The 25,433-nt window shown below is 31.7% G+C and overlaps 1 protein-coding gene across 1 annotated transcript in view; it reads right to left on the reverse strand.

Moving 5' to 3' along the window:
• LOC134724905 (sushi, von Willebrand factor type A, EGF and pentraxin domain-containing protein 1-like) overlaps window positions 1-25,433 on the reverse strand; it is a 33,307-nt gene that overhangs the window by 7,646 nt on the left and 228 nt on the right. Inside the window, exons 2-19 of the mRNA XM_063588254.1 lie at window positions 25,189-25,290; window positions 20,445-20,610; window positions 19,904-20,020; window positions 15,829-15,958; window positions 15,083-15,216; window positions 14,084-14,275; window positions 12,318-12,500; window positions 11,509-11,763; window positions 9,765-9,956; window positions 8,697-8,885; window positions 7,708-7,892; window positions 5,960-6,245; window positions 4,849-5,010; window positions 3,798-3,959; window positions 3,120-3,315; window positions 2,178-2,347; window positions 1,012-1,194; window positions 368-598 (exon numbers count right to left, since the gene is read on the reverse strand). Coding sequence (XP_063444324.1) covers window positions 368-598; window positions 1,012-1,194; window positions 2,178-2,347; window positions 3,120-3,315; window positions 3,798-3,959; window positions 4,849-5,010; window positions 5,960-6,245; window positions 7,708-7,892; window positions 8,697-8,885; window positions 9,765-9,956; window positions 11,509-11,763; window positions 12,318-12,500; window positions 14,084-14,275; window positions 15,083-15,216; window positions 15,829-15,958; window positions 19,904-20,020; window positions 20,445-20,610; window positions 25,189-25,290 — 3,235 coding nt within the window. The remainder of the gene's footprint in view (window positions 1-367; window positions 599-1,011; window positions 1,195-2,177; window positions 2,348-3,119; window positions 3,316-3,797; window positions 3,960-4,848; window positions 5,011-5,959; window positions 6,246-7,707; window positions 7,893-8,696; window positions 8,886-9,764; window positions 9,957-11,508; window positions 11,764-12,317; window positions 12,501-14,083; window positions 14,276-15,082; window positions 15,217-15,828; window positions 15,959-19,903; window positions 20,021-20,444; window positions 20,611-25,188; window positions 25,291-25,433) is intronic.

Genomic DNA, 25,433 nt, shown 5'->3' on the forward strand with positions numbered 1-25,433 from the left:
AATATTTCGAAGCCAAGTTGCAACAATACTGGTTAAGTTGTATGACCAGCATGATACAGTCATATGATTTTCAAACTTTAATAATCATTGACAACACATGATTCCTCAAAAACCTATGTAAAGAACATCATAGATTCGATGAATATATATGTAATAGAAATTAAGTGTACTTAATTGAAAAATGTTTTGAGTGAATAAAAAGAAAACAGTTCAGTCTGTTTAAATGAATTCTAGCATATTTCTAATTATGATATTGTCAGTATTACATATTTTCCTACGACCCTTCTCCTATTTACAAAACATTAAGAATGGAATAGAATCGACCCGGATTTTAGTGATTCAGTGATTTCTTAAAAAAAGAACATACCCATTGTAATTTCACATAGCTCTCCTGTGTACCCATAGTCGCATGAACAAGCATAACTATTCACTTCATCTATGCAGGTTGCATTATTCTGACAGACATGTACAGCACAGTCATCAATGTTTATATCGCAGTTACTGCCAGTAAAACCTATATCACAAGCGCAACTGTATCCTCGTAGTTTGTCAGTGCAACTTCCATTTACACAGGGATTCATTTGGCAATCATCGTTATCTGAAAATCAATAACCACAGGTTTTATCGAACTAAGTTAGATCAAAGATATCAAAGTAAAAAAAATAAGCGATCGAACTATTTTTACACGTACCAACTAAATAATATGAATGCATCTTTCTAAAAAACATTAAACAATAATGTCCGAGATCTTTAACTTTAAATAATTCTGCAAATACCTAAATAATTTACCAATAATGTTTTTATCTAAAAAAGGTTAAACTAAAAAAACACAAGCAATCCTCTGGTCAACTTTGTTTCAACTGTTGTAAAATAGGATTTGTATTTCATGTTGTCTCTTTTTGAAGAGGTTTTTTTTTAGATATGGTTTTCGAAATTAAAGACAAACTTCCAGAAGGCGCTAAGTTAGTTAACCATTGCCAATGATAACGTAACATAGAAATATATACTTGCCATCACATTTTGACGGAATATTTATGTACGCATTCATTAGATTGCTATAAACAAATTCATTCCAGTTGACGAATCCCGAGGACACACCTTCACTATTACATTTCGAAAACTTATGTTCGTTATCCATATACTCTTGCTGGGAAACTATGCTAAACTGAGAAATGGCTCCCATGAAGTCGTTACCTGTAAGAATATAGAATCAGGAGTGCAATTCTCTTGGAATATCAATATTATAAATTTAACGTATTTTAAATGGAAAGGGATACTAATGATTTAAAATGTAAGCTAGGCAATTCAGCTATGAAATCTATATATCGATTCTAAAGAAAAGCGATATATACCAAAGGTAAAAATTAGAAAATAGACAATTGCTAAAAACAGTTTAGAAAAAACAACATAGGAAACTAAATGATAGGAAACAGGAACCCGCCGAACACTGAGATAATTTCAGGTGCTTCGTAGGGTTAACAGATTCTGCTGCACATGTGACATCCATCATGTTGCTCATGTAAGCAAATTATCTAACAACTCAAATTAACGCCAATATAATGAATTACGAAATTGTGTGATTGCCATTGAGACAACTATCGATTAGTTATCATATAACGTAGATATAAATAACCTAAATTCACCTTACTTGTTCACTGTGGCACTCTGTTAATGCATATGGTATCATATATAATAAATGTAATCTTGTGAAAACATTTTTTTCTTTACAAGACCTGAATGAACTTACTCATTTTGCAACAATTGGCAAAGAAAGACATAAGTAACTAACAGTCGTGAATTAAAATGATATCAAATAAGATGATGTTTATGATTTAAAGCAATGTTTTGTATTATTAATAGCCCAGATTCCCATCTCTTTTAGTTTGAATCATTAATACATTGCAAAATTATTTCTTTTAACAGTAGAACGGTTGTTGAATTCAAGGTTATCTTAATTATTTTTACAATTAAAGTAAATGCAGTCAAACAATATTTTGTCAACTTTGCTTTGGCATAATTGTATAAAAATTTAATACTTGTTGACTCAAAATATACAATGCAAAAGCAGTATGTTGTGTACAATTTAAAAAACAAATTGAAATGGGTAGTTTTATAATGACAACTAAAAGCTTTTTAACATCATTGTATATTAAATCTGCCTACAATATTAGACATACCTCCTAAAGTTATATTCAAGTCAACATCTTGGGAAACGTTAACGTCGGTTGCAAATAGTTTATGCAGTTCTCCATCAACAAATAATGAACTTTCATTTGTGCTAATATGTAATGCAATGTGAAACCATTTCTTTGACAGATTAAGACCTTCAAAAGCATTCGATGAGTTTCTGGCAAAGAAAAAGAATTATAATGAAAATATATGTATCAGTTAAAACTGTCGCACCAGTTATTGTATTAACGTATACCTTTTCCGAAAATGAATCATTTCTGTCTTTTTTTACTAACGAGAATATGCGATAAAGACTAGTACTGTGGATCCCATCACTGGTACATTTTATCATTTCCCGTTTCATGCATGTGTGCACGGCTCATAAATAAAGATTGTTATAAACAATTAATTTCCCAATAGGCGACAGCAATAGCCTTTTTCCAAAATACACACTTAAGAAAGTAGATTTATGACCAAACCTTGCTAGATTAAAGACATATTTCGGGCAGTATTATTTGGTTCCAAAATATAGGTTACCGTTGCTCCTCTTATCTCCCATACCTATAAATATTGCACTTTAAACAAATGTCTCATACTAGCGTTAAAATGACATTTCAGTTCCGATATGGCTAAGGAAAATAATTTATATTTGCCTTTGGTCCAACGGAGAGTGCACGAAGTAACTAACAATAGAAAATAAAGGGCGACCATATCGACCAATCAGGATGAGCGATGCTCTTAATTCTGAATACCATATTATGTTCATAAAATTGTTGGGCCCATAAAATCTAATTGGTTATTGTTACCTTTAAGTTTAATGATCGATAATCATAACAGTATTTTTTCTTATACTTTAAACGGTCTATATGAATTTTACAAATTCCCAACTACAAAATGATAGAATCAGATATATTTTCGTGTAAAAACAGGAATGCTAGAATCGTACATACGTGTTTATAGTTAACATATCAGACGTCATTTCAATGTGGTCAGATGCAGAAGAATCTACGACAAATAATGTTCCTCTGCATAAAGTTTGACAGTGTATATGAAAAGTCACCACAAATGGTGTTTGAAGTGGAATATCAGTTATTTGCAGCTCCGTGTAAGCAGTTTCTGTGCTGTTGGAGAAAACAACATCGTAATCTGAAAAAAAATAACATGATCAATAACAAATCAATAGGTTCGATAAATTTTCTTTAACATTTTAAAACATATTTCATGCCCCCATCATCATGAAACTTTTGTTCAATGACTTTTTTTCCTTTTATGCTTTGAATGAGTTAAGGATACGAAAACTAAAACTTACACCAACTTCAACATGTTAGTTGAATAAGTAAATCAGAAAGTATTGATTTAATTTGATAAAAACATCTCATGATATTAAAACAGCTTAAATTCGTATTCAGTTTCATTTGGTATACTAGTATCAAAATGTGCTTTGAATTTGACCTGTTATCACTAATACTGTAGATTTTTGTAGAATCGGCTTTCGGAATAGTTTCAATATTGAATTAACGCCAGCAAATCCGATATCTTACCAACACAATTAGATACATTATCCTTTCTTTCTCTCCATCAATGTCAGTTTCAATATTGAATTAACGCCAGCAAATCCGATATCTTACCAACACAATTAGATACATTATCATTTCTCTCCATCAAGGTGATGCGATTTCCTGGACATTGTTGACAAACTGTAGAACCATAGTTGCTCTCGAAATAACCAACATCACATTCTACACATGGTGGGATACCAGTCATAGACCAGGTACCAGGTTCACAAGCATCTACAAAACAAGAAACGCAGTTAATTTGTTAAGCAACAATCCGTTGTATACGCTGACCAGTTTTCAGGATGCAAATATACATAAATGCTATAATTTCTGGTTATTTCATTCGTGACAGTCTAATATAAATGATATCAGAAAGAGTAACTGTTCATGAAACAAAACCGGCATGTGTACGGCCAAAACTAAAACACCAAAAAAAACCAATGTCAATAATTGTTGTTCTTAATCTCAAAGTCTTACATAGGCATTTATCACGTTGCAAAAAAAAATATTTACTGCTGATAAATGGAAACTGATAAGACGAACGTTCAAATCATTAAGTTTGTTCTAGATTCTTGTTTATTAAAGCCAAAATTAGAGCATGAAGCATGATTTATTTGCAGGTTCAAATGAATTCATATAAGAAGCAATCCCTTAATAAAATGTAGGTTATTAAGTGATAGGATATAAGTTTTGTGTTTGAGGAACGCCATCGGCGTGATATAAGTATACATATAAACAATTCAGCTGAATATAATCTCATTTATCCATTTGTCATCACACTGATTTTAAATCAAAACATCAAATAACACAACAGACAAAACTAGTTAATATCACAGACTTTCAATTGATTGTTTTGACTCTATATACACAACTTAAACTCATTACACATGATTTATTCAAAATAGCTTAACATCCAGACCATGAGCTTAGTTGGTTGATCTTCTATAACTTGCCGAGAGGTGAGTATAAATCTTGCACCTCCTTTGATATTTAAGCGTTTTCATTTACTTATTAATTGTTCTTAAAACCATATTTTTTTAAACTTATAACAAATGTCTGTTAAAAGTATAACCTTCTGATATGGTATTTATAATTATTCTTCTGGCATTACATATAAAAGTACCTTCGCATTCTGATACATCTTTAGCACCAATTCTGGCTGTTGTCTGAGTATAGGGACAAGGAAAACAGTCATCCTGAGCAAAATGTGGTTGGTATGAACCTCTGGAACAAGTATTACAGGTTTTTGAGCTGCCGTCATAAAACGTACCTTGTGGACATGGCACTAATGAAATATAAAAGGATGATGTTTAAAAAGCAAACTAGGGTGACGCAACTTCATGTCTATAAAGAAAGGAAAAATTTAAATTATCTGTTTTAAAACGTCGTAATCCATCGGTTCGTTTATATAAGGCTCTAATTGTTTAGTTTAAATTAATGAAATAATCAAAGTTTTTTAAAATAGTTTTAATTGTATTATGAAACGCTGCGATTTGTGTACCGACGTAAATCGTGCACGTTTAGATTAACATGATATTTTGCGATACTTTTTAGTGAGCATGAAACTGGCATATTCAGGATAATCGAAATATTTATTATTTGAATCTTTCCTGCTAAAGGAATCTATTGACAACTGAAAAGATTTGGCATTATTATACCGCATTTTGTTCATCAATGTGCCAAACATTTGAGTTGTGTGCAAAGAAAACAAATCATGATGTTAAAAATGAATTTCTTCTGTTTATATAGTGATGTTTAAAGCATATTTCAAGCAAATCCCTTAAATCGAAAGTTAACTTATTTTTTTTTAAATATCATTTTATCTTATCAATGAAAATATGAAGAAAGTGATCATATATACGTGTTTCTCGTTTCTCGTTTTGTTTAAATAGATTAGACCGTTGGTTTTCCCGTTTGAATGGTTTTACACAAGTAATTTTGGGGCCCTTTATAGCTTGTTGTTCGGTGTGAGCCAAGGCTCCGTGTTGAAGGCCGTACTTTAACCTATAATGGTTTAATTTTTAAATTGTTATTTGGATGGAGAGTTGTCTCATTGGCACTCACACCACATCTTCCTATATCTATATAACTTATTACTAGCTGTTACTTTATATATCAAGAATGTACATGTAGTATATTTGATTTTTCTTTATATGCATAAACCTATTACCAGATTCGAGAATTTAATGTGAATAGTTAAAGAAAATTAATGCCGCATTTAATCAGTCACTTACCACAGGCAATAATATTATTGAAAACGGGTACAGAATTTGCAGGACAATCTAGAAGAAGTTCATTTGATGTCATTCCAAGGAGAGTAACATACTGGTCATCGCTGGTGAGAGTAAAGTTGTCCGATTTGAGATCTGTTTCAAGGGAAGTAATAAACTCTGTAAAAGTATTCACTTCAGCTTCATATTGCTGTGATGTCAGTGTATCATTCCCAGACTCGAAATAAATTTCTGTGGTGATGATCATGGTATCTGTTGACCTTTTCTTATGTTTTTGTGGACATATTACCTGTGTTCAGAATGATCAAACATTTCAGAGAAAGCAAAGTTATCATGGTTGAATATAAATAAGAATATATATGGATGTCATCAGTGAATTTTACCTTTTATTTTCGACGATATAGCAGACGTTGCAATTTGAAAAGAGGTATAAGACCGAACATAATCTGTTCACCTTCTGGAGCAACTTAGGCTAGTTCAGTTGGCAAAAAGTAAAATCATTAAAATACCAAAATCTGAGGAAAATTCAAAACGGAAAATCTCTTAGGCCAATTAAATAGCAAAAACAAAAGTTTCATACGTTTTAGAACACGAACTATCATGAATGCAAAAGATAGAACTCGCACGATCGACTGCACTTATTTCATTTCGTCTACGACTTAACAATGAAGTTTTACTACAAAGGAAGAGGTAAAAAGTAAAATAACAAAAATGTCGGACATCTTTGAAAATTCACAACCGAAAAAAGCGACAATTAAATGGCTAAATAAAAATCTCAAACACATCAAATAATTGGATAACACCTAATATATTTCCGACATGGTTTATAACTTGATTTCTTTTCTCTCAAATGATTTTTGACTGTTGAAAACCGATGTACCACTGATGCCTTTATTAGCTACAGAAATTTTCTAGTGTAGAAAATGGTGGATAACATCTGGTTTTACACATATCTATCTGAACCTCTTACTCGTATGACAGTCGCATATAAATCCATTATATTGACAATATGTGAACAAACACCGATAACGGTAAAAATGTCAATAATAAGGCTTTGGCATTCAAAATTGTGTAATAATCATAAACACTTCAAAAACTAACAAAACTATTTTAAAAGAAAAAACAAAAAAGTGTGCAGACGAAGCACACCATCAAACCTGAAAGACAAGACCACAAAAATTTACCATAGCAGAACATCACAATGCTGGGATGTATAAGTACCGAGTCACGTCAAATTGACATCACCAATAATAGACTTAACGCTAAATAAATATTTTACACATACATATTAAAGAACACTGTAACACGTTTTTAAGATGACAAACAACGTCAGTACCAATAATCTATACTCCAAGACCATCGTGTAGTATTTGTGAAGCTGATACAGAATATTTATCAACAAGGTCTTGGTATCTTCCGATTAATTTATTATAAACTGCTTTTTTTTAAACAGGTTATCTTTGGGTTTTAAAAAAGTTATTGCAAGGCTTTTGTTATGCAAGTTATGTTCAACAAGGGCATTGCATTTAACTTAAATACATGAATCCTTTGGTGAGATTCAACTCATATGTCATGAGCAATATATGAATCGTAATTGTAATTCCAAATACTGTTATCATCTTTAAAATTGCCCTTCATATAATTTGACAGAACATTTAAGATTAGAATCAATTGATAATAACACATGCATATCGCAGTCAGTCATTATTGAAAAGTATTAACACAAATACTATAAAGGAAAAATTAAACACCTTTATGTTTCCAATATTGCATTCAGGACTTCTGCACATTTTCTTTACCATATAAGATTTGGAATTTTGAACTGCAGCCATAAAGTTTTCCTTAATCTCAGCCTGAGTTTCGGGATCGTTGCAGTTTCCTGTGAAATAACACTCAGCTGACATTGTAACATATCTATGTGTTGAGTTTGCTGTTTCTAAAAAAATCAAATAACATTGTACATTGTATTTCGTTAGTATTTGGAAGAGAGGCGAAAGATAACAAAAGGGACATTAAATCTCATGTCAACGCCATTGCTAAAACAGAATAAAAAAAGACTAACGTCCAAATAAATGTACGCAAAAGCCAAGACAGAAAACCAACCAAAAAAGGAGGGTAATCTCAGTTGCTCCTGAAATGTAATTTAACCTAGCTCCACATGTGTCACCTGCCATGTTGTTCGTGTTAGCACAAACCAGATAATGAGTCTTAATCGGTATGTCAAATTCGGGATAAAGGGATGGGCTGATTATTACAACGTTATTGAAACATCCGCTATTTTAAGTGAAACGGACATTTTACAACGGTCAACTTACTCGTGATACAATCCGTAAAATTTATAAAGGGATGATTTAAATTTCACCGCATGGAACTCTTGGTTTGTTTGCATCCATGTGAGCAGCAAACCTCTATCATGAAAATCATGTTAGAAAAAACCCAGACTTGATATATCGCCCCAACTGCGAGAAATATACTATGTATGAAGGTACTGATGGAATGTTGCTACGTAGAAATCGAAAGTTCACAATTTTAAAACTGAAACTATCTCTTTATTTGCGTTACTGAAACTATCTCTATTTTTGCGTTAGATTTTTTTTTCAACAGACCATCATTGTCATATTCATGCTTTTTTTTTGACATATTTGCTTCTACATCATTGTGTCCTTATTATAACAAATTATGCTACATTTCCTTTATCAACTTATCTTTACGTATTTACATTGTGAAAAGTGATACTTACGATGACAGTCAGACAAGTTTTTGAGATTTGTCCAAGTTCCATCTTCTATGCAAACCATGAAATTCGGTAACGACTCAAGTACAGAATATCCATGAGAACACAAGGGGTGACAGAATCGTCCACCAACCCACACGTCACATGCCATAGCTCCATTGTCCGGTGGTATTATATCTGGACAACCATTTGATGCTGAAAATTTAAATTTGTTTACAATCTCGTTTTAAGTGATTTTAGAAACACAAACATTAGCAGATAGATTTATGCAAATTTTCTAGCTTATTTTTTTGACGCAGTTTTCAAATATTTCTAAATCCACTCCTTACTCCTTGTAAATTATTGTACCGTCATGTCAAGCGTTTAAAATTTTGAAAATACATCCAGGAATATCAATCTAACATTTGAATAAAATAGGCGATATATAAAAGAGGGACAATCAAAAGTATAAAATAAACATAAAGTGACTACACAATGGCTAAAGAGAAATCGGCTTACAGACAAACAATAGTACATTAGGCATTTTTATCTTATTTTCATTCGAGCGTCTCTAAAAAATTCAATCTGATGATTTATTACTACTTGGTACAGGCTTTTTTTAATGTAAACATATAGCCTCTATCGAAAAAAAACTGTAATTGCATATTGTGTATCAGTGGTACTGGTATCTCAGTCATATCATAATGCAACAAAACATAATATATACGTAATAAGTAATTAAATCAAGATGACGTGTATGTCGACTGTAACTAATAGCCCCAAACCGTAATGTAGAGCAATAATGATTAATTAAATCGCATCTTTAAATGTGATATCCTTTTGAAAGGTCCATAGCTAGAAAGATCGTCAAATAAATTGAAAAAAAAAGATATTACAATGGATGTAAAAATGTTAGTTCATTCTTGAAGTTAATTGACGCTACAAAAATTTGAAGAACGTGATAGAAGTTGGTTATATTACCTTTACTTACCAGAATGTATCATATAAATCATATAATATATGTGTAGTTGTTTAATTATTTGGTTTGCTACGTAGTTTGTAATCAGAATTATTAAAACAATAGACGAATCTTACGTTTACAGAACGGATGAAAATCCATAGCCCAACTCGCATAAGGATCACTTCCATTTCTATAGCAGTTGGCGTTGTTTGTTCCAACTAAAGCAGAGTTATCTTGACATGAAAAAGCACACTCAGAACCACGTCGTGTTCCGGTGCAGTTTAACTTCATATAAGGCAGTGGATATAACTTAGGACATCTCAGTTCTGTAAAGAACAATATGGAATAAAAGTCTACTATGTTAACATACAGAATGAAATAATACAATTTAAGGCTGACTTGATACTGGAACTTCTTAGGAAGAAAGACAAGAATTGAACAATATCCTTTTACTCTACGTTCCGCTATATAGAAGACGTTCTTTCACTAAATAATTCAAAATTTGGTGACTATGTTGAACGCATCTATCCCATTGAATTAGAGATAAATGATACAACAGATACAGTTTAGTTGGCCTCATATTTTGTCTGAGGGTCGGTTGAAAACAAAACTTTACGACAAAAGAGATGATTTCAGCTTTCCAATTGTGATCTTTCCACTTCTCAGTAGTAACATTCCAGCAGCACCTGCATACGGAGTATAAATCTCCCAATTGATACGAAATTCCCTTGCTTGCATTTCCTATCATGTTTTTCTTGATAGAGGGTTGCTGCTCACAAGAAAGCCATTAAACCAAGAGTTCCAAATAGTGAAGCTAAAATAACCCCTTTCGTAAATTTTACGGACCCCATTACGAGTTGGTTGACCGTTATTGAATAACCGTTTCAGAAATGATATCGGATATGCTCCTTACGTCGTAAATACAATTCCCTTGCCTTCATGAATGTGACCTAACAAATAAGACTTTTTACGGGATTTGTTACAAGCGACACGATGGGTGCCACATGTGGAGCAGGATCTGTTTACCCTTCCGGAACACCTCAGATCACACTAGTTTTTGGTGGAGTTTGGTGGCTTATTCTTTAGTTTTCTATGTTGTGTCATGTGTTCTGTTGTTTGTCTCTTTGTCTTCTTTAACATGTTTAATTTTGAGCCAGACGTTGTCAGTTTATTTTCGATTTATGAGTGTGATCGTCCCTCTGGTATCTTTTGTCCCTCTTTTGATATATATGGAAAAAAATTTAATCAGAAGATATAATTGAATAATATATTCAAGTGGTCGGAACTTACATAGTACCGAGACCATATTTCTATTATACAAATAAGGTTATGTTTTTTAGTTATAGCGCTGAAGAAGTATAATGCAGCGCAGAAAAATTAACAATCCTGCAGACAAGACATGGAATCAAGCGTCTGATTGCACAATGAGTGCTGAATATGTACTATCTTCAGCGTTTATTATGTAAAGTCTATCGCTGTAAATGTGTTTAAGTCGTGTGTTGAAAAAAATGAACTACATCAGTGAAGATTTAAATTCAAGCGCTAAGTTGACAAACGGTTGTTCTAAATGTTAAGTTCCGCATTTTCCTGTTACCGTTTAATTTATAACTTATTTACAGCGCCAGATTTTACACCTTCAGTTCTTGGATTTTATAGTTTGCGCTAGAATTAAATTTTCAGCTGTCATATGAAGGACAAGACTTTATACTGTTTCTATCTGCATTGATGATACATCTATAGAGTTATATTCATACATTTGCAAAATGCTGATATATGCATGGCCAATCTTTGGATTTGAACTGAAAGAACGTTACTAAACTCCCATAAAAGGATTTTCAATATGCAATTATTTTAAGATATAATAAATAATTATCTTACGTTTAACCACAATGTTAAATGAACACCCCCTCCCTTCATTGCCTGCCAAATCTGTTACTGTATACTTGACATTATACATATTAACTCCTTGTTCGGAGGCTGGTGGTGGACCTATTACTTGTGTAGGCTCCAATCCCTTGTCTTTGTTGTCTATTACTGCTGGTGTATCCCAGTAAATATAGGCAGTGTCTTTATTATCCCCAGGATAAAACATTAAGGTATTAGGACATTGTTCAAAAGAAGGTGGTTCAACGTCTACAACATGAGAAATTAATAACATATATATAAACTAATTTGTACGAGCGTCTGAAATGGAACCTTTTTTTTTAGACAAAAGGCACGATTTGTCAGCTGTGGTTGCTATGTGTATTTTTATTTTTAATAAAAGCAGGTGTTTGTTATGCATACATCGGAGGGAACATCTTGCTGTATATTTCATAGATTTGGAACAAAAATTAAAAAGTTGTTTATATTGATGTATTGTAAAATGTCTGACTGTAAGAAAACAACAACAATCTCGATTTTTTCATAACATGTTCATGTTATGTTTACGTATTTAAAAGAAATAACGTGTAATTGTTCTAGTTGTCGAATATATATTTGCTTTGCAATGACAATGTCTTTAAAAAAACTAAATAAAATTTTGTCTAATTTTTATAAAACAGTTTTAAAAGAATGAATTTTGGCGTGAAAATATGAAATCAAGCGTTAAAGCTGTAAAATGAGTGCTTAATGTGTAAAATCTACATCGCTAAATTTATTCCCCGTTTCTATCAATCTTAAACGTGTTAAATGTCAAGGGTATTTACCAATACAATCAGGATCGTGTGAGTTCCAATATCCTGATGCCAGACAAACTTTAGTTCTCCTCTGGTTTGTAGGAATATCGAATCCTGCGTCACACCCAAATGTACAAATAGATCTAAAGAAAAAATCTTCTGTGCACGAAAAGCTTAGCTTACCACGTGGTACAATCTGTAAACACTTCTTTTCTGTAAACACAGAATATTATTCATTGATGCAAATTAAAGTTGGTGAAGAATTACATGTACTGGAAAATATTTTCAAAATTAATATATAACATTAAGCATTTTCGAGCTCAACATTTTTATTTAACGAATAATAGTCCCAAGATTTTTAAACCATAGTCAATATATTATTTACTGCATATGATAAAAGAGTGATATTATCTAATCAGGAATTAAAAAAAAAAAAAAAAAAATCTATTTAAAAAAATATTTATAGAACGTCAAACCATATCAAACAACAGTGTTTGTCAATCGTACAGAAACACATTTAAGGATTAACAAAAAAGGGTGATGAAGATATTAACCATTTCCTGAAGGACCTCACAGGGTTCAACGATTTAATCATTTCTTTTACTTTTTATCTTATTTTCTTAGTTTGTCAACTTTGTTACGTAACAGGAAATCTAAGAATTGACGGTGAAGGTTGGTTAAAAAAAACCTTCCCAAGTTAAACAAAGCAAAAGGGATGATTTCAGCTTCTTGTTGTGAATTAAACATTTCTATGTAGAAACCTCCAAGCAGCGCCTGCATGCAGAGTTTATATGACCCTTTGAAGACATTCCTTTTATATTTTACGAATGTTAGTAGGTTGACTGGTATGGAATATGCGTTTTACAGATGATATCGAATTTGTTCCTATTGTCATGTATACAATAAAGCCACCTTTTCTCCATAAATGTGACCTGCCAATGAGAAATACCACGGGTGACACATGCAGAACAAGATTCGTTTACCCTCCAAAAGCAGCTCGGGGTTCGTGTTGCTCTTTGGTTTTATGTGTTGTGTTTTGTATATTTTTTTGACATCCATGGTATAGTCGGTTTTCTTTGCTTTAGTTATGACTTTGTTTGTCCCTTTTGTGTGCACGTGTCTCGTTTGTAACTCTTCAACAGTCTTGAAAACATAATTGATTGATCATGAAGACTGTAGATCCGTTTATCCTAATATGAAAGTCCAAACAAATCTGCTCTCGTGCAAAGGACAGCACTTTTTGAAGGAATTTTAAAATACAATTAAGCGCAAGCATCATACACGTAATAACTTTTGATTCATTAAGGATTACCGTTTTATAACAATCTCGAGAGACGATCTCAATTGAAAACAATTATATTTGTGGAAGGCAGCACAATTATAAAAACAAATTATAAGTATCATTTATGTATTTTATACTTGAAACAACCGACCGATACTCTGGAAAAATCAACATCCTTAATACAAATCCAGACATTTATGGTAGGTTTTCAATTAAAACAGCTGTTATATTTTTTACGGACTATCTACTTAAAAATAGACATGTCCGCTATCATTATCATATGCTCATTTAAACTATATTACATTTTTATCTATCAAAATTCATTTCAAGTGGACAGTTGATAACTAAATTATAATCCTTGTACCTTACTACTATTAAATATCTATTTCTGTTCGGAAATTGTATACGAGCTAGATATAGGATTTAATTACATGTATACATTACATATGAATTGAGAACCAGGAAGAACTGCACCTAACGTTTTCCTGTTAATAACTTCCTTATTGAGACTTACTTTCACAATATGGCTGATTTGGGCTTGACCATTCACCTGTTTCTAAACATTCTATTCTTGATGGCGCTCCCTTTAGCGTATGTCCCTGGTAACAGCCATACCAACAGACTGTCCCATAAACCATATCACTGCTCGGATGACAAGTTCTATATCCATCTGGTATGTTGTTTGAACGTACCGGACAACGTGTGACTGGAAATTCATATGAAAATTCAGAAAAATTGAATTTTAAAACTTTTTTTTTAATTCTTTAATTATCAACAAAGTGTTCATATTTCTTTTTATCTCTAATTGATAACTTTATTTGTCATACTTTGCTAATGATTGAAATAATTCTAAATCCCTTGAGAAATTACATTAAGGCATGTCTGATAAATTTTAACTGTAAAATGCCGATGTAATTATAAGTGTTTGGATACATTTTTTTCGTTGCTTTAGAATTTTCCTCTGTTAAAATGGAAGACACCATTTAATTTTGCAGCTTATATATCATTAAATATACTGATATTATTATGTTACAGTTAGCGTAGTTATGTAATGCACACATCACATCACAAAAGTTTTAAGCAACCATAAGTGTTCCTTGTGTAATTTGATTTCTGTATACATATGTTTCGATTAAAACAAACGCAAAGCTTTTATCTATACATTTTTCTATGAACTCTGTGGATTCATTGATTTTCATGAATACAATTAGATTGAATATTTGATTTCGATGTCTAGTCAATATTAGCACATTTGAGTTCGTGGTCTAACGGAACAAGCGAAAACTGCTCTGCAACGAAAAATAATAAACCATAGAAGTATACTCTTTGTTTTTTGTTTTTCATTACTGTATAAGCTATTCATGGAGGAGGGGTAAGATGATATGCGGCGATGCCATAAAAATGATAAAACAAAGGATAGGTTCCAGCCCAAATTTCGGAGGAAGTAATGATCAGATTTACTCTTACATTCTTAGTTTGATTTTTTTTAGGCACTTCATATGATATTATTTACCTTTTACTTTAATTTTGAAGTTGCAAGTAGCCATATTTCCTGCTCGATCTCGGACATAATAACCAACTTCAGTGGGTTTACCATCTTGTTCAAAAAATGGACCTCCCGACCTATAAGGTCCATCAATATTGACGCTTAAAAATAAGAAAAAAATGATTATTTGTATTCTATTTTTAAATGTTCACGTAATAATGATGTGAGTATGAATGCAAAAGTACGAGAAAGACGGATGCTCGTGAAAATTGTAATCATTCGTGTATATTATTCAAGTAACATGTATCGTCTTAAATCGTTTAAAAAATGGAGCAGACTTTCTTAATTTTTTTATTTTTTTTTATATATAATCTATAAAAACTTACAACAGACGTAAATATTATCAAAGCACTGTAGTAAAGCATGCAGCAAAGTTCGGTAATATTTTTTTATCTATTAAATTCCTTGCATGTTGTTGTCTTGTATTTGGGACACTATCAAAATATACGCATAAAACAAAAAAGTGTTACATTTAATCATGTTAATTGTCAGAACAAATTATGACGACGAGGAGAACTTTTATGCTTTCATTTGAAAATAATTTGAATGAATCAAGTGTGTACAGACTCTTACAATAATAAGAAATAATAACGAGGTGGCATTTCAGAGGTCTTTGAATTGATGAAACCTGAGTGATTTTCATTGCAAACTTAAACTAACATTTTATATGAAAACAATTGTATATTTTGATTATCCAGAAAATTTGATAAAACCTAATCGGTCCATCTTTGTCATCCATGGCTGTTGGAGACGTCCAATCAACAAAGGCATAGTGCTTAAATGGAAGAGCTGCAACTGTTCTGTCATGTGGACAGTTGTTAATCTGTGGCTTAGTTGTATCTCCTGAAAAGTAATAGAAAAATAATTTTACAAAACATCATCAGCTTAACATACGAGATTACAAGCTTGCTTAATCAGCATTTTTTAAAAATTATAACTTCTGTTCCTCTACTTTTTGAAAACCAACATTTCTATAATGCATTTATATATTATCTATAAACATAATTCGTATAAGGATCAGCCAAATAATGTTAGATCTGTTGTTCTTCCCTGACCGGTATTCGCAGTCATGCTACTGATATATCATGGCACCAAATCGCATTGCGTTGTGCCTGAGGCGATAGACTACTCGACCACCCACTAGTCTCTACAAATAATAAAGCTTTCGGAGGTCGGGTGTTACCTTTTTTCTCCGTATTTTTTATCCAGCGTCGTAACACAGTACATGATGTATAAGGCGTGATGATAAAATTCTTACAGATCAGCTAAATCATCTTTCGCGCAGGATCTTCCAAGTAAAAGTAGGATGCAATCACATTAATATTTATATTTTAAGTACTTCTGAAACAGCGACAACTTTACAACAAATGTCATCCATCGGATCAGCAGTGATGGTGATTAAAGACTGAAAACACATTCTGTATACAATTCGTCTACGCATCTGCCCGACAATCATGCTCTTCAACTTTGTACTTGTTTGGCTTTATAAATACTTTAATATGAGCGTCACTGATGAGTCTTATGTAGACGAAACGCGCGTCTGGTGTACTTAATTATAATCCTGGTACCTTTGATAACTACATACCATGTACTAATTATATATACACAAGACAGTTAGTTGGTGCACGCCCCAGTTTGTTTTGAGAAATATGGATTTGAATTTTGGTGTAAAAAAGTGCAAAATATTATATAAGCGATCAGTGTATTGAATTGATTTTAATTCTCAATTGCCAGAACTGTTCAAATTCCATTAGTTAGAATAATGATTTAAAATATAACTTAGTTGTGCAGCCAGAACTGTTTCAATTCCATTAGTTAGAATAATGATATAACATATAACTTAGTTGTGCAGCTGATGAAATCAAATTTCAACGGGTTCGGTACTTATTGGGCTTCGGAAGCATTACATTTCTAAACGTGTTTTTTTTTAATTTTTAGGTGCAATTAATGAAATGGGATAAACTTTATCTCATTTTCAAGACTTGATTTTTAAACTTGTATCTATGTATTGCCAACTATTTGTATTCCTCATTTCAGATATTGCCCTAAACGCAGTCTCTCATCTCGTTAACTTATCCATGAATTTTAGGTCACGATGACATATTTTTAGGAATCTCCTGACTATTAAAGACACATCTTACTGACAACATATTATGTCTCCTTGAGTTGTATATCAGATATATTAACACAAATTTAATTGTTCACTCATATATGAAATGTAGGCCAAGATTAACTTATTTTTATCAGCACTACTTGGTTATTCAATACTGATCTATTACCATTTATCTTTGTGACGGACAAATGAAACACTACAACCCTTCCAAAACTTCCTTTGACAAAAGATATAAAAATCTCTAAGCAAACAAATGTCAAACAATTCCACTCAGTAAAGATTGAGCAATCATGGGCATTATAATATTTTCATTTCTATTCGGTTTTGGTGAAAATTAAAATATCAACAAACAGTCATAAAAGTATGAATGATATTTAACAATGAATTCTGCCCAAAACGATGAGTAAGGTTAACTAGAACTTACTTTAAGTAAGAGAGATATTGATAATTTTTAAAAGGCTCATGGTGACGTGACGATAGAGGACAAAAAAAATAAACGTTAAATTTTTGGGTTTTACAATGCATATATTTAGATAATATCGTATCATGTAAATTTACTCCACATCCCTTCATATTGGGTAAACGACGAAATTAATTACTGCTTACATATTACAACTAAATATCAGAAAGTCAGGACAGTATAGCAATGCATCATCATCGTAACAGCTGAGAAATCGTCGACAAAATGTGTTTATTTGTTTTTGTTTGCAGTAAAATTGCAAAGCATAAATTATTTCAGAGGTTTGAAAATCACTTTCAGTTACCTATAAAAACATGTAGAAATCGCTCACGTTGAAAAAATCAAAACAATGGTAAATATATCAAATAATTATTATGAGAAAAAGAATGCAAATTACAAATCGCATTCTTCGTTCTGACGACGAGTATAGTTGTAAGAACATTGTACCATGTTTTATATTTATAAAAATAACCTGGTATTAGTATTTCCCAAATATAGGTCATACATTCTGAGCAAAATAAAACATTGAAATTAATAGATATGTTAAAGGTTATTTTTGGCATCTTGAACAGATAAAAATATTTTGATGAAATAGCAATATATACTTTTCACGTTCTATTCACTTTATATATACGAGTCTAAATTGAAATCTACGTTCAAACCTATGATTGCGTTGGATACAAACTGCAATTTTTATACGTGTACATGTTAAACAAATTTCGTTGTAGAAGGGTCTAAATACATCACAAACAACACTTTACAACAGACCAAAAAAGTGAAAAAGTATATTTAAAAACAACGCATTTGACTAACAGGTCGAACAACTGATGTTCTTAAACCCTGCTGACTGCCACTGGCGATTGCAAAATAAAATTGATCACGAGATGTAACAAAATTTGTTTTAATGTAAATTTAATTCTAAACAGAAACAATAAACTTGTGGCCGAGATGTTATGCCACAAACACAAGTTGTCAATATTTGTTTTGTAAACCAGATCTAGATTTCGACAATATATGTCTCTTCGGTGATGTTAGGGATAGAAACGGTATTTGGAAGGCAATATAATTTACCCTCAATTTCAGATAGACTCTTGAATTTTAAGAGTAAAAATAGGATGAACGGATCATATAAACAGTATTTAAATATATTACTCGTCTAGACATCAACCCAAAAATGTTAGATCTGTAAATTTGCTTTCGCAATTTTTTGGTTCTTCCTTCGCCAGGATTCGAACCCATGCTAATGAGATATCCTAACACCAAATCACCTGCACTGTAGCCGTCCTGCTAGACTACACGACCACCTGGGCTTCATAAAAATGAAGTTTTCGGTGGCGGGGTGTCACCTTTCCGTCAGTTTTAATCTAGTGTCGTACTACAGTTTAGTTTAAACATATTTATTTATAGTGGATTGAGAAACAAGTTTTGCAACTTATATAAATACCTTTCCACTTTGCGGGTGCGAGTGCTGTCTTGTAGCGGCATTAGCTTACTCTTTTTCGAAATCTACAAGGGTGTCTTTAACGTGCAAGAGATATTGCTCTCTCTTAACATGGGTCAGCCATTTATCGTCCCCTTCTGACGGACAATCACCGTTTCCTTAAGACCATACTCGCAAATGGTGTCAGGGGATAGCCGAAAATTGAGTTCCAGAAATTTTCGTCCCGATCGGGGATCGAACCAGGAACCTTCTACAGTATATGATATATAAGGCATGAAGATGTTATTTTAACAGATCAGCTAAATTATCTATCGTAAAGGATCATACAAATTAATGTAAGATACAGTCACAAAACATAACTATATTTCTCAGTACGTCTGAGCCAGTGACAACTCTACAACAGATTTATCCATCTGATCATCAGCAGTGATGGTGATAAATAGCTGTGTACATAATGTATATACAACTCGTCTAAACATCAACCCAAAAATGTAAATTTGTTTTGTTCTTCCCTCGCCAGGATTCGAACCCATGCTAATGAGACATCGAAACACCAAATCGCCTGCACTGTAGCCGACCCGCTAGACTACACGACCATCTGGGCTTCATTAAAATAAATCTTTCGGTGGACGGGTGTTACTTTTTTACATATATATAAATACATATGTTACGATGTCTACAAGATATATATTAACTAATATATTTAACATCTGATACACGACCATTTATTTTCCCAACGTTTTTTGAGAACTAATGAATGTAAATAGAACTTACTCAGTCTCAGTAGAGGAACGATGAACAAACTGATTATCATTACAATAAGGTCCACAATCGTCTGCCGTTTTCTTCTCTTCGAAGGTGTTGCTAGTTCTTTAGTAATTGCTAAAGAACCTAATAATGAGAAAAAGGATTTTACGTAAATTGATCAAAACTGAATTATACTGTCTATTTCAAACTGGTATTGAAGAAAAATGTATATGTGAATGCGTATGATTTTGATTGAAGTTGAATTATAAAAAGAAAAGAACCATTTTCAGATATAACTTTCAAAAACCGAAATGGCAATCTTTTATAATTTAAAGATGGTGTTGATTTTTATTTTAAACGATGCTTTAACTAACTAATAATATAAATATTGCAACACATATATTCTCTGATGATCAGGAAGGCTTATTCTTTTTTTTTGTGGATAAGATCATAGTTTTATCGAAATCTTACAATAAAGATACATTACATTTTAGAACATTTAGTTTGTTTTCTTGTTCAATTTGGCTTTTTAAGGATGAATGTACATAATTGAGAAGTTTAGACTCACAATCTTTATCTTCTACCGTCCATTGTCCTCTTTGACAGAATGCACAGGTAAACTTTTTTGTATATTCGCATTTAACTGTCAATTTTGTACCATGAGGAACATGATCGTTAACGTTTGAATTAGCTGGTTGAACATGAAAATGTTCAGTCAATGAAGATACCGGACACTAAAAATATACACACAAAAAATGTTACACAGTCAATTTTGCATAGATACTATGTCTGTACCGAAGGCTGTAGCACTGGAAATCTACTTTTCATATTCAGTACTATTTTGTTACTCTAAAATTATTGTAATGTTTAGGTACGTGTATTTAGTCGTTTGTATTCTCTTATTTTTGAGATATTAAGATAAAACGTGGCACGGTACTTGTCTATCCCAAATTCATGTATTTGGTTTTGATGTTATATTTGTTATTCTCGTGGTACTTTGTCTGATGCTTGGTCCGTTTCTGTGTGTGTTGCGTTTCAGTGTTGTGTCGTTCCTCTCCTCTTATATTTAATGCGTTTCCCTCGGTTTTAGTTTGTTACCCCGATTTTGTTTTTTGTCCATGTTTATGAGTTTTGAACAGCGGTATACTACTGTTGCATTTATTTACATTACTTGATTTGTACTTGAAAATTTACGTTCAACATATTTTTGGTTACAACGTTACATTTTCAGCATTTTGATAGTATGTCTATTTTAAATCTCTTAAAATTATGATTTTCAAACATGGAATATTGTAATTGCTTTTGGTATTATTTTGTACAAAAATTTTAATTACAAATTTAGTACTATAAAATACAGGTACGTAAATAGTACAATAATTTTAAAGTAAAGAAATGGTATTAAATATCAAAAGTAAATTTTCAGTACTACAGATTTTAAGTACAAAAATAGTACCTATGCAAAATTGGCTGTGTATGTACAGGCAAATACTGGGCACAGTTATAAACTATACACGTGGAAAATGAACTCAGAAGAAATATACCGGATCCAAAACTATAATTGAAAACATATGAAAACGTACAATAAAGAAAGATAATGGACACTATCAAACTTTTGCACGAAAAAGTTCTGTCACGGCAGATACTGGACATTATAATCAGTAAAATTATAACGTAAAACACGCGAATCTTAACTAGAGTTGATGTGAACCTTGCCATGCAATCATACATGTAGGTCTTCAAATAATTTATGTGGTTTGTATTTAAATACATATGTAAGATAGCAATGCATGTGGTTGTTAAATTTTATATATCCTTTTGTGCTTCTATGTCTGTTTTGTTCAATCGTCTTTATTAATATAAAGGAATTTGATGCAACTGTCCTACGAGTACGAGGATTAGCGCTTTAAATCCTAGTTCAATCCACAAATTTCCACAATTTGAAAATGCCTGTACTAAGTCAGGAATATGACAGTTGTTGTCAATTCGTTTGATGTGTGTTATCATTTGATTTTGCCATTTGAGTAGGGATTTTCCGTTTTAAATTTTCCTTGGAGTTTTATTAGTTACACATACACGTATAAATTTTACTATAACATGTATAAAGAAAGATACGGTGCACTCTCCACGGTTAAAAATGTATGTGAGAATGTTTTGTCAAGGCAGTTACCGGATCCTATAGCTAAACACGACAAATGTACTCTTAAAACAGAAAAGGGATACTTTTGATATACGCATGAAAACGGTTTTTTACAAGAATGATACTGTTTACTATAGACAACACATATACATGATCTATAAAGCAAATAAATGACCCTATAAATATTCACTGATGAGTCTTTTGAAGACGAAACTCGCGTCTGGCACAAATACAAAATTTCAATCCTGGTATATAAGATGTATTTTAATGTAAATATAAAGGCTTTTCATCCTCAGGAATAGATAACGTAGATTTGGCGAAACGTTAAGATATATTTGATCATCAATCCTCGCGTGTCATTGATGAGTCTTTTGTAAACGAAAGTAAACGGATTAATATTATATAGGCTAACAGCTTATGTTTAGATCCTATTAATTATTCACTTGCTTTATTATGTAAATGCTTTTTTGTATACTTTACTCTACCTGAATTTAATTAATAAAATATATCAACACTAAAAGAAACGCGTGTCCGGCGAAAATAAAAAAGTTCAATCGTGGTATTTATTATATTTTTTTTCGCAACACGGATACAGCAAGAAAAAACTGACAAAGAAATCATTTTATTTTGTTTATTTAGTATTGTGCATAGTCGATGTTCGAATTAAACATTTTAAATATCATTTAAGTTCTTATATCCACGTTAACCATATCAGCTCTATTTCACGTTTCAAATATAAGCTAAAAGAAACCGACAAGGAATTGGTTTTCGTCCCGAATGAAGGCTGCTAATAATATCATTATTGTTTAACGTTTATTTTATTTTAATTCACTGCACTAACAAACAAATCTCTAATTCATCGGCATTCCAATAGACACCTTATTTTGGAGAAAAAAATATGTAACAAATATAAACTTTGAGCTACCTCTTTACAAGCAGTACCATATACAACGAAAGTTTAACTATGCACTGGCTTCCAAAGCAGCATAACATACCTTACAATTATAGAGTTATTTTGTCTTCAAGCCATTTTACCCAATTGTCTATATTACTTACTAATACAAGATTTATGTTATTCAATTGCAGAACATCATGTTTTGTGAAGGAATATGCATGATATCGTTGTATAAAATGAACATAAAACTTTTTTTTATCATGGCAGATATGAAATTTTTTCTTTCAACAGAAACAAGAGACACCATCAATAAGCACATTAAAATCTGATCAGGTCTTAATAAAAAGAAACATGAAAGTATACACATGCAGACGCTTTGTCATGTCAGATAAGGAACATGATAAACATGTTTTGTTGAAGTTTATGCAGTAAACTATTGTTTTACATACACATGAATATGCATAGATTTAGCAATGCAGATTGGAAACAGCATATTAATTCACATCATCTTTTTTGGTCCTTGTGTTTTAAGGAAAAGGATAAATCTACACATACAAATAATCTTTCAAAGAAGATGCAGAACACTATTTATTTTACCTCCGCATGGAAGAGTTCCGTGAAGGTAAAATGGGACACTTTATTATCAAACACATTGAAACGTTATACCAATGCAGACGCCGGACATTTCCATTTTGAATCCTGAAAATATTCTATCATGACAAACACAAGACACAAATAGAATAAAAAACACAACATGCAAAATTTTTAGTCAAGGCAGACCCTGGACATCAAAATCATGCACAGGAAATATGTTCTGTCGAAGCAAATACGGGACACTGTAAACATAAACATTATAAGTATCCTGTCAAAGCAAATACGGGACACTTTAACATACAAATGAAAATGTTCAGTCATGGAACATGCAGGACATATTTATACATACACATGAACAAATAGGTACGGGAAACTTTAAATGATCTATCAAATACGATACAAGACAGCATTATGAAACATACACATAACAAGGTGTGGTCAATGTATGTATACGAAATACTGTAAACACACACATATCCATAGTGTATCCTCAATTTCAAACACATTTTCAATATAAGGCTGGTGACCAAAGTCGGAAATACAATTGTTTAAAAGTAAAAAATAGTATACGGCTATATCATATAACATTTGATTTGAAAATTTGTCTACTTAAACTTCAATGTGGTCATCAAAAGAAAACACCGTGCTGTTTTCAGAAATTAAGATTAAATGCCACGGCGTTTTCAATAAAAAACAAAATTGAATATTTCTAAAATTCTATTTGAAATACTTTTTTTTGCAGTAAAATGATTGAATACTTGAATATAGCTTTTACCTTATTCCATTTTTCCAAAAAAAACGAGGCGGTAACCCATCTTCACACGAGGTTTCCGAGAAAAGTGTGCAAATCACAAAAAAGAGGGGTGATTCTCATTTTAGAAGATGGATTTGTTTTCAAATGACGAGTACAGCAGCCATTATAAAAACTAGACAAAAAGTAAAGAAATATATGAACAAACATATTTGTTAATATTACTATCAATAATACCCCGATGTGCATATACATTGAATTATTGGTACATGCAAAATTGTCAACTAAATATATTTCAAATTAGATTTATAATTTAGATTACACAATATCATATAGTTTTGTACTGGATTTAACTTGCTTTTAAAGCTAACCAAATATGTGACTTTTGAACAGACTTTTGATTTCCTTTATGATAGCATTGCATCGACAGGTAAACATAATAGGTAGAAATGTGAAAAGTTAAGATACAGAGGTCAACATTGTGCATTTTGTTTTATAATCTTTGTCACTGTTAAAAAAAACTTTTGACAACATAGAAAAACAAAAAGGCATTCATATACTTTATAGACAAAACACATAAGCAACTATGAAATACAAAAAAATACTTTTGAACAATAACTCAAGGCAGAAAAGTTATTTTCAAAATTAACTTTAATGCAACTTAATTTAAATGATCGACAACGTGCATTCTTTGTAAAGTTGATAAGGATTATTTATCAACAAGGCCTTGATGTCTTCAAATGAACTTTTGTTTTAGTCAAACAATACAACAGCTCTTTTTGCAGGCTACTTCAAAGTTTTGTATATTTATATTAATTCGGATATTGGTTATCTAATATTAAAAAAAAAATTGCTGTCTTTATTGATCAGTTTGTTAACAAGTGCCCTTGTCTTAGACTGTATAAAAATTAAAATCCATTAATCAAATAACTTACATGTTCCTCGTTTTCCCCAAACACATTTGTGGAAAACAAAGTAACAAATGCAAACAACAGCTTAACCATCCACATGCTGTATCTAAATGATAGATAATTGTCCTGAAAGTGAATAAAATAAATAAGGAACAAAAGGTTTAACAATCATCGTTTTGAGACCCGGGTTTTGATGGTTTATATCCCTTTGTTCGGTTATATGCATTGGCAATTATTTGACGAAAATGTAAGGATAACCTTTAAGTATT

Source organism: Mytilus trossulus, chromosome 7, assembly GCF_036588685.1.
Source record: "Mytilus trossulus isolate FHL-02 chromosome 7, PNRI_Mtr1.1.1.hap1, whole genome shotgun sequence".
Lineage (NCBI taxonomy): Eukaryota > Metazoa > Mollusca > Bivalvia > Mytilida > Mytilidae > Mytilus > Mytilus trossulus.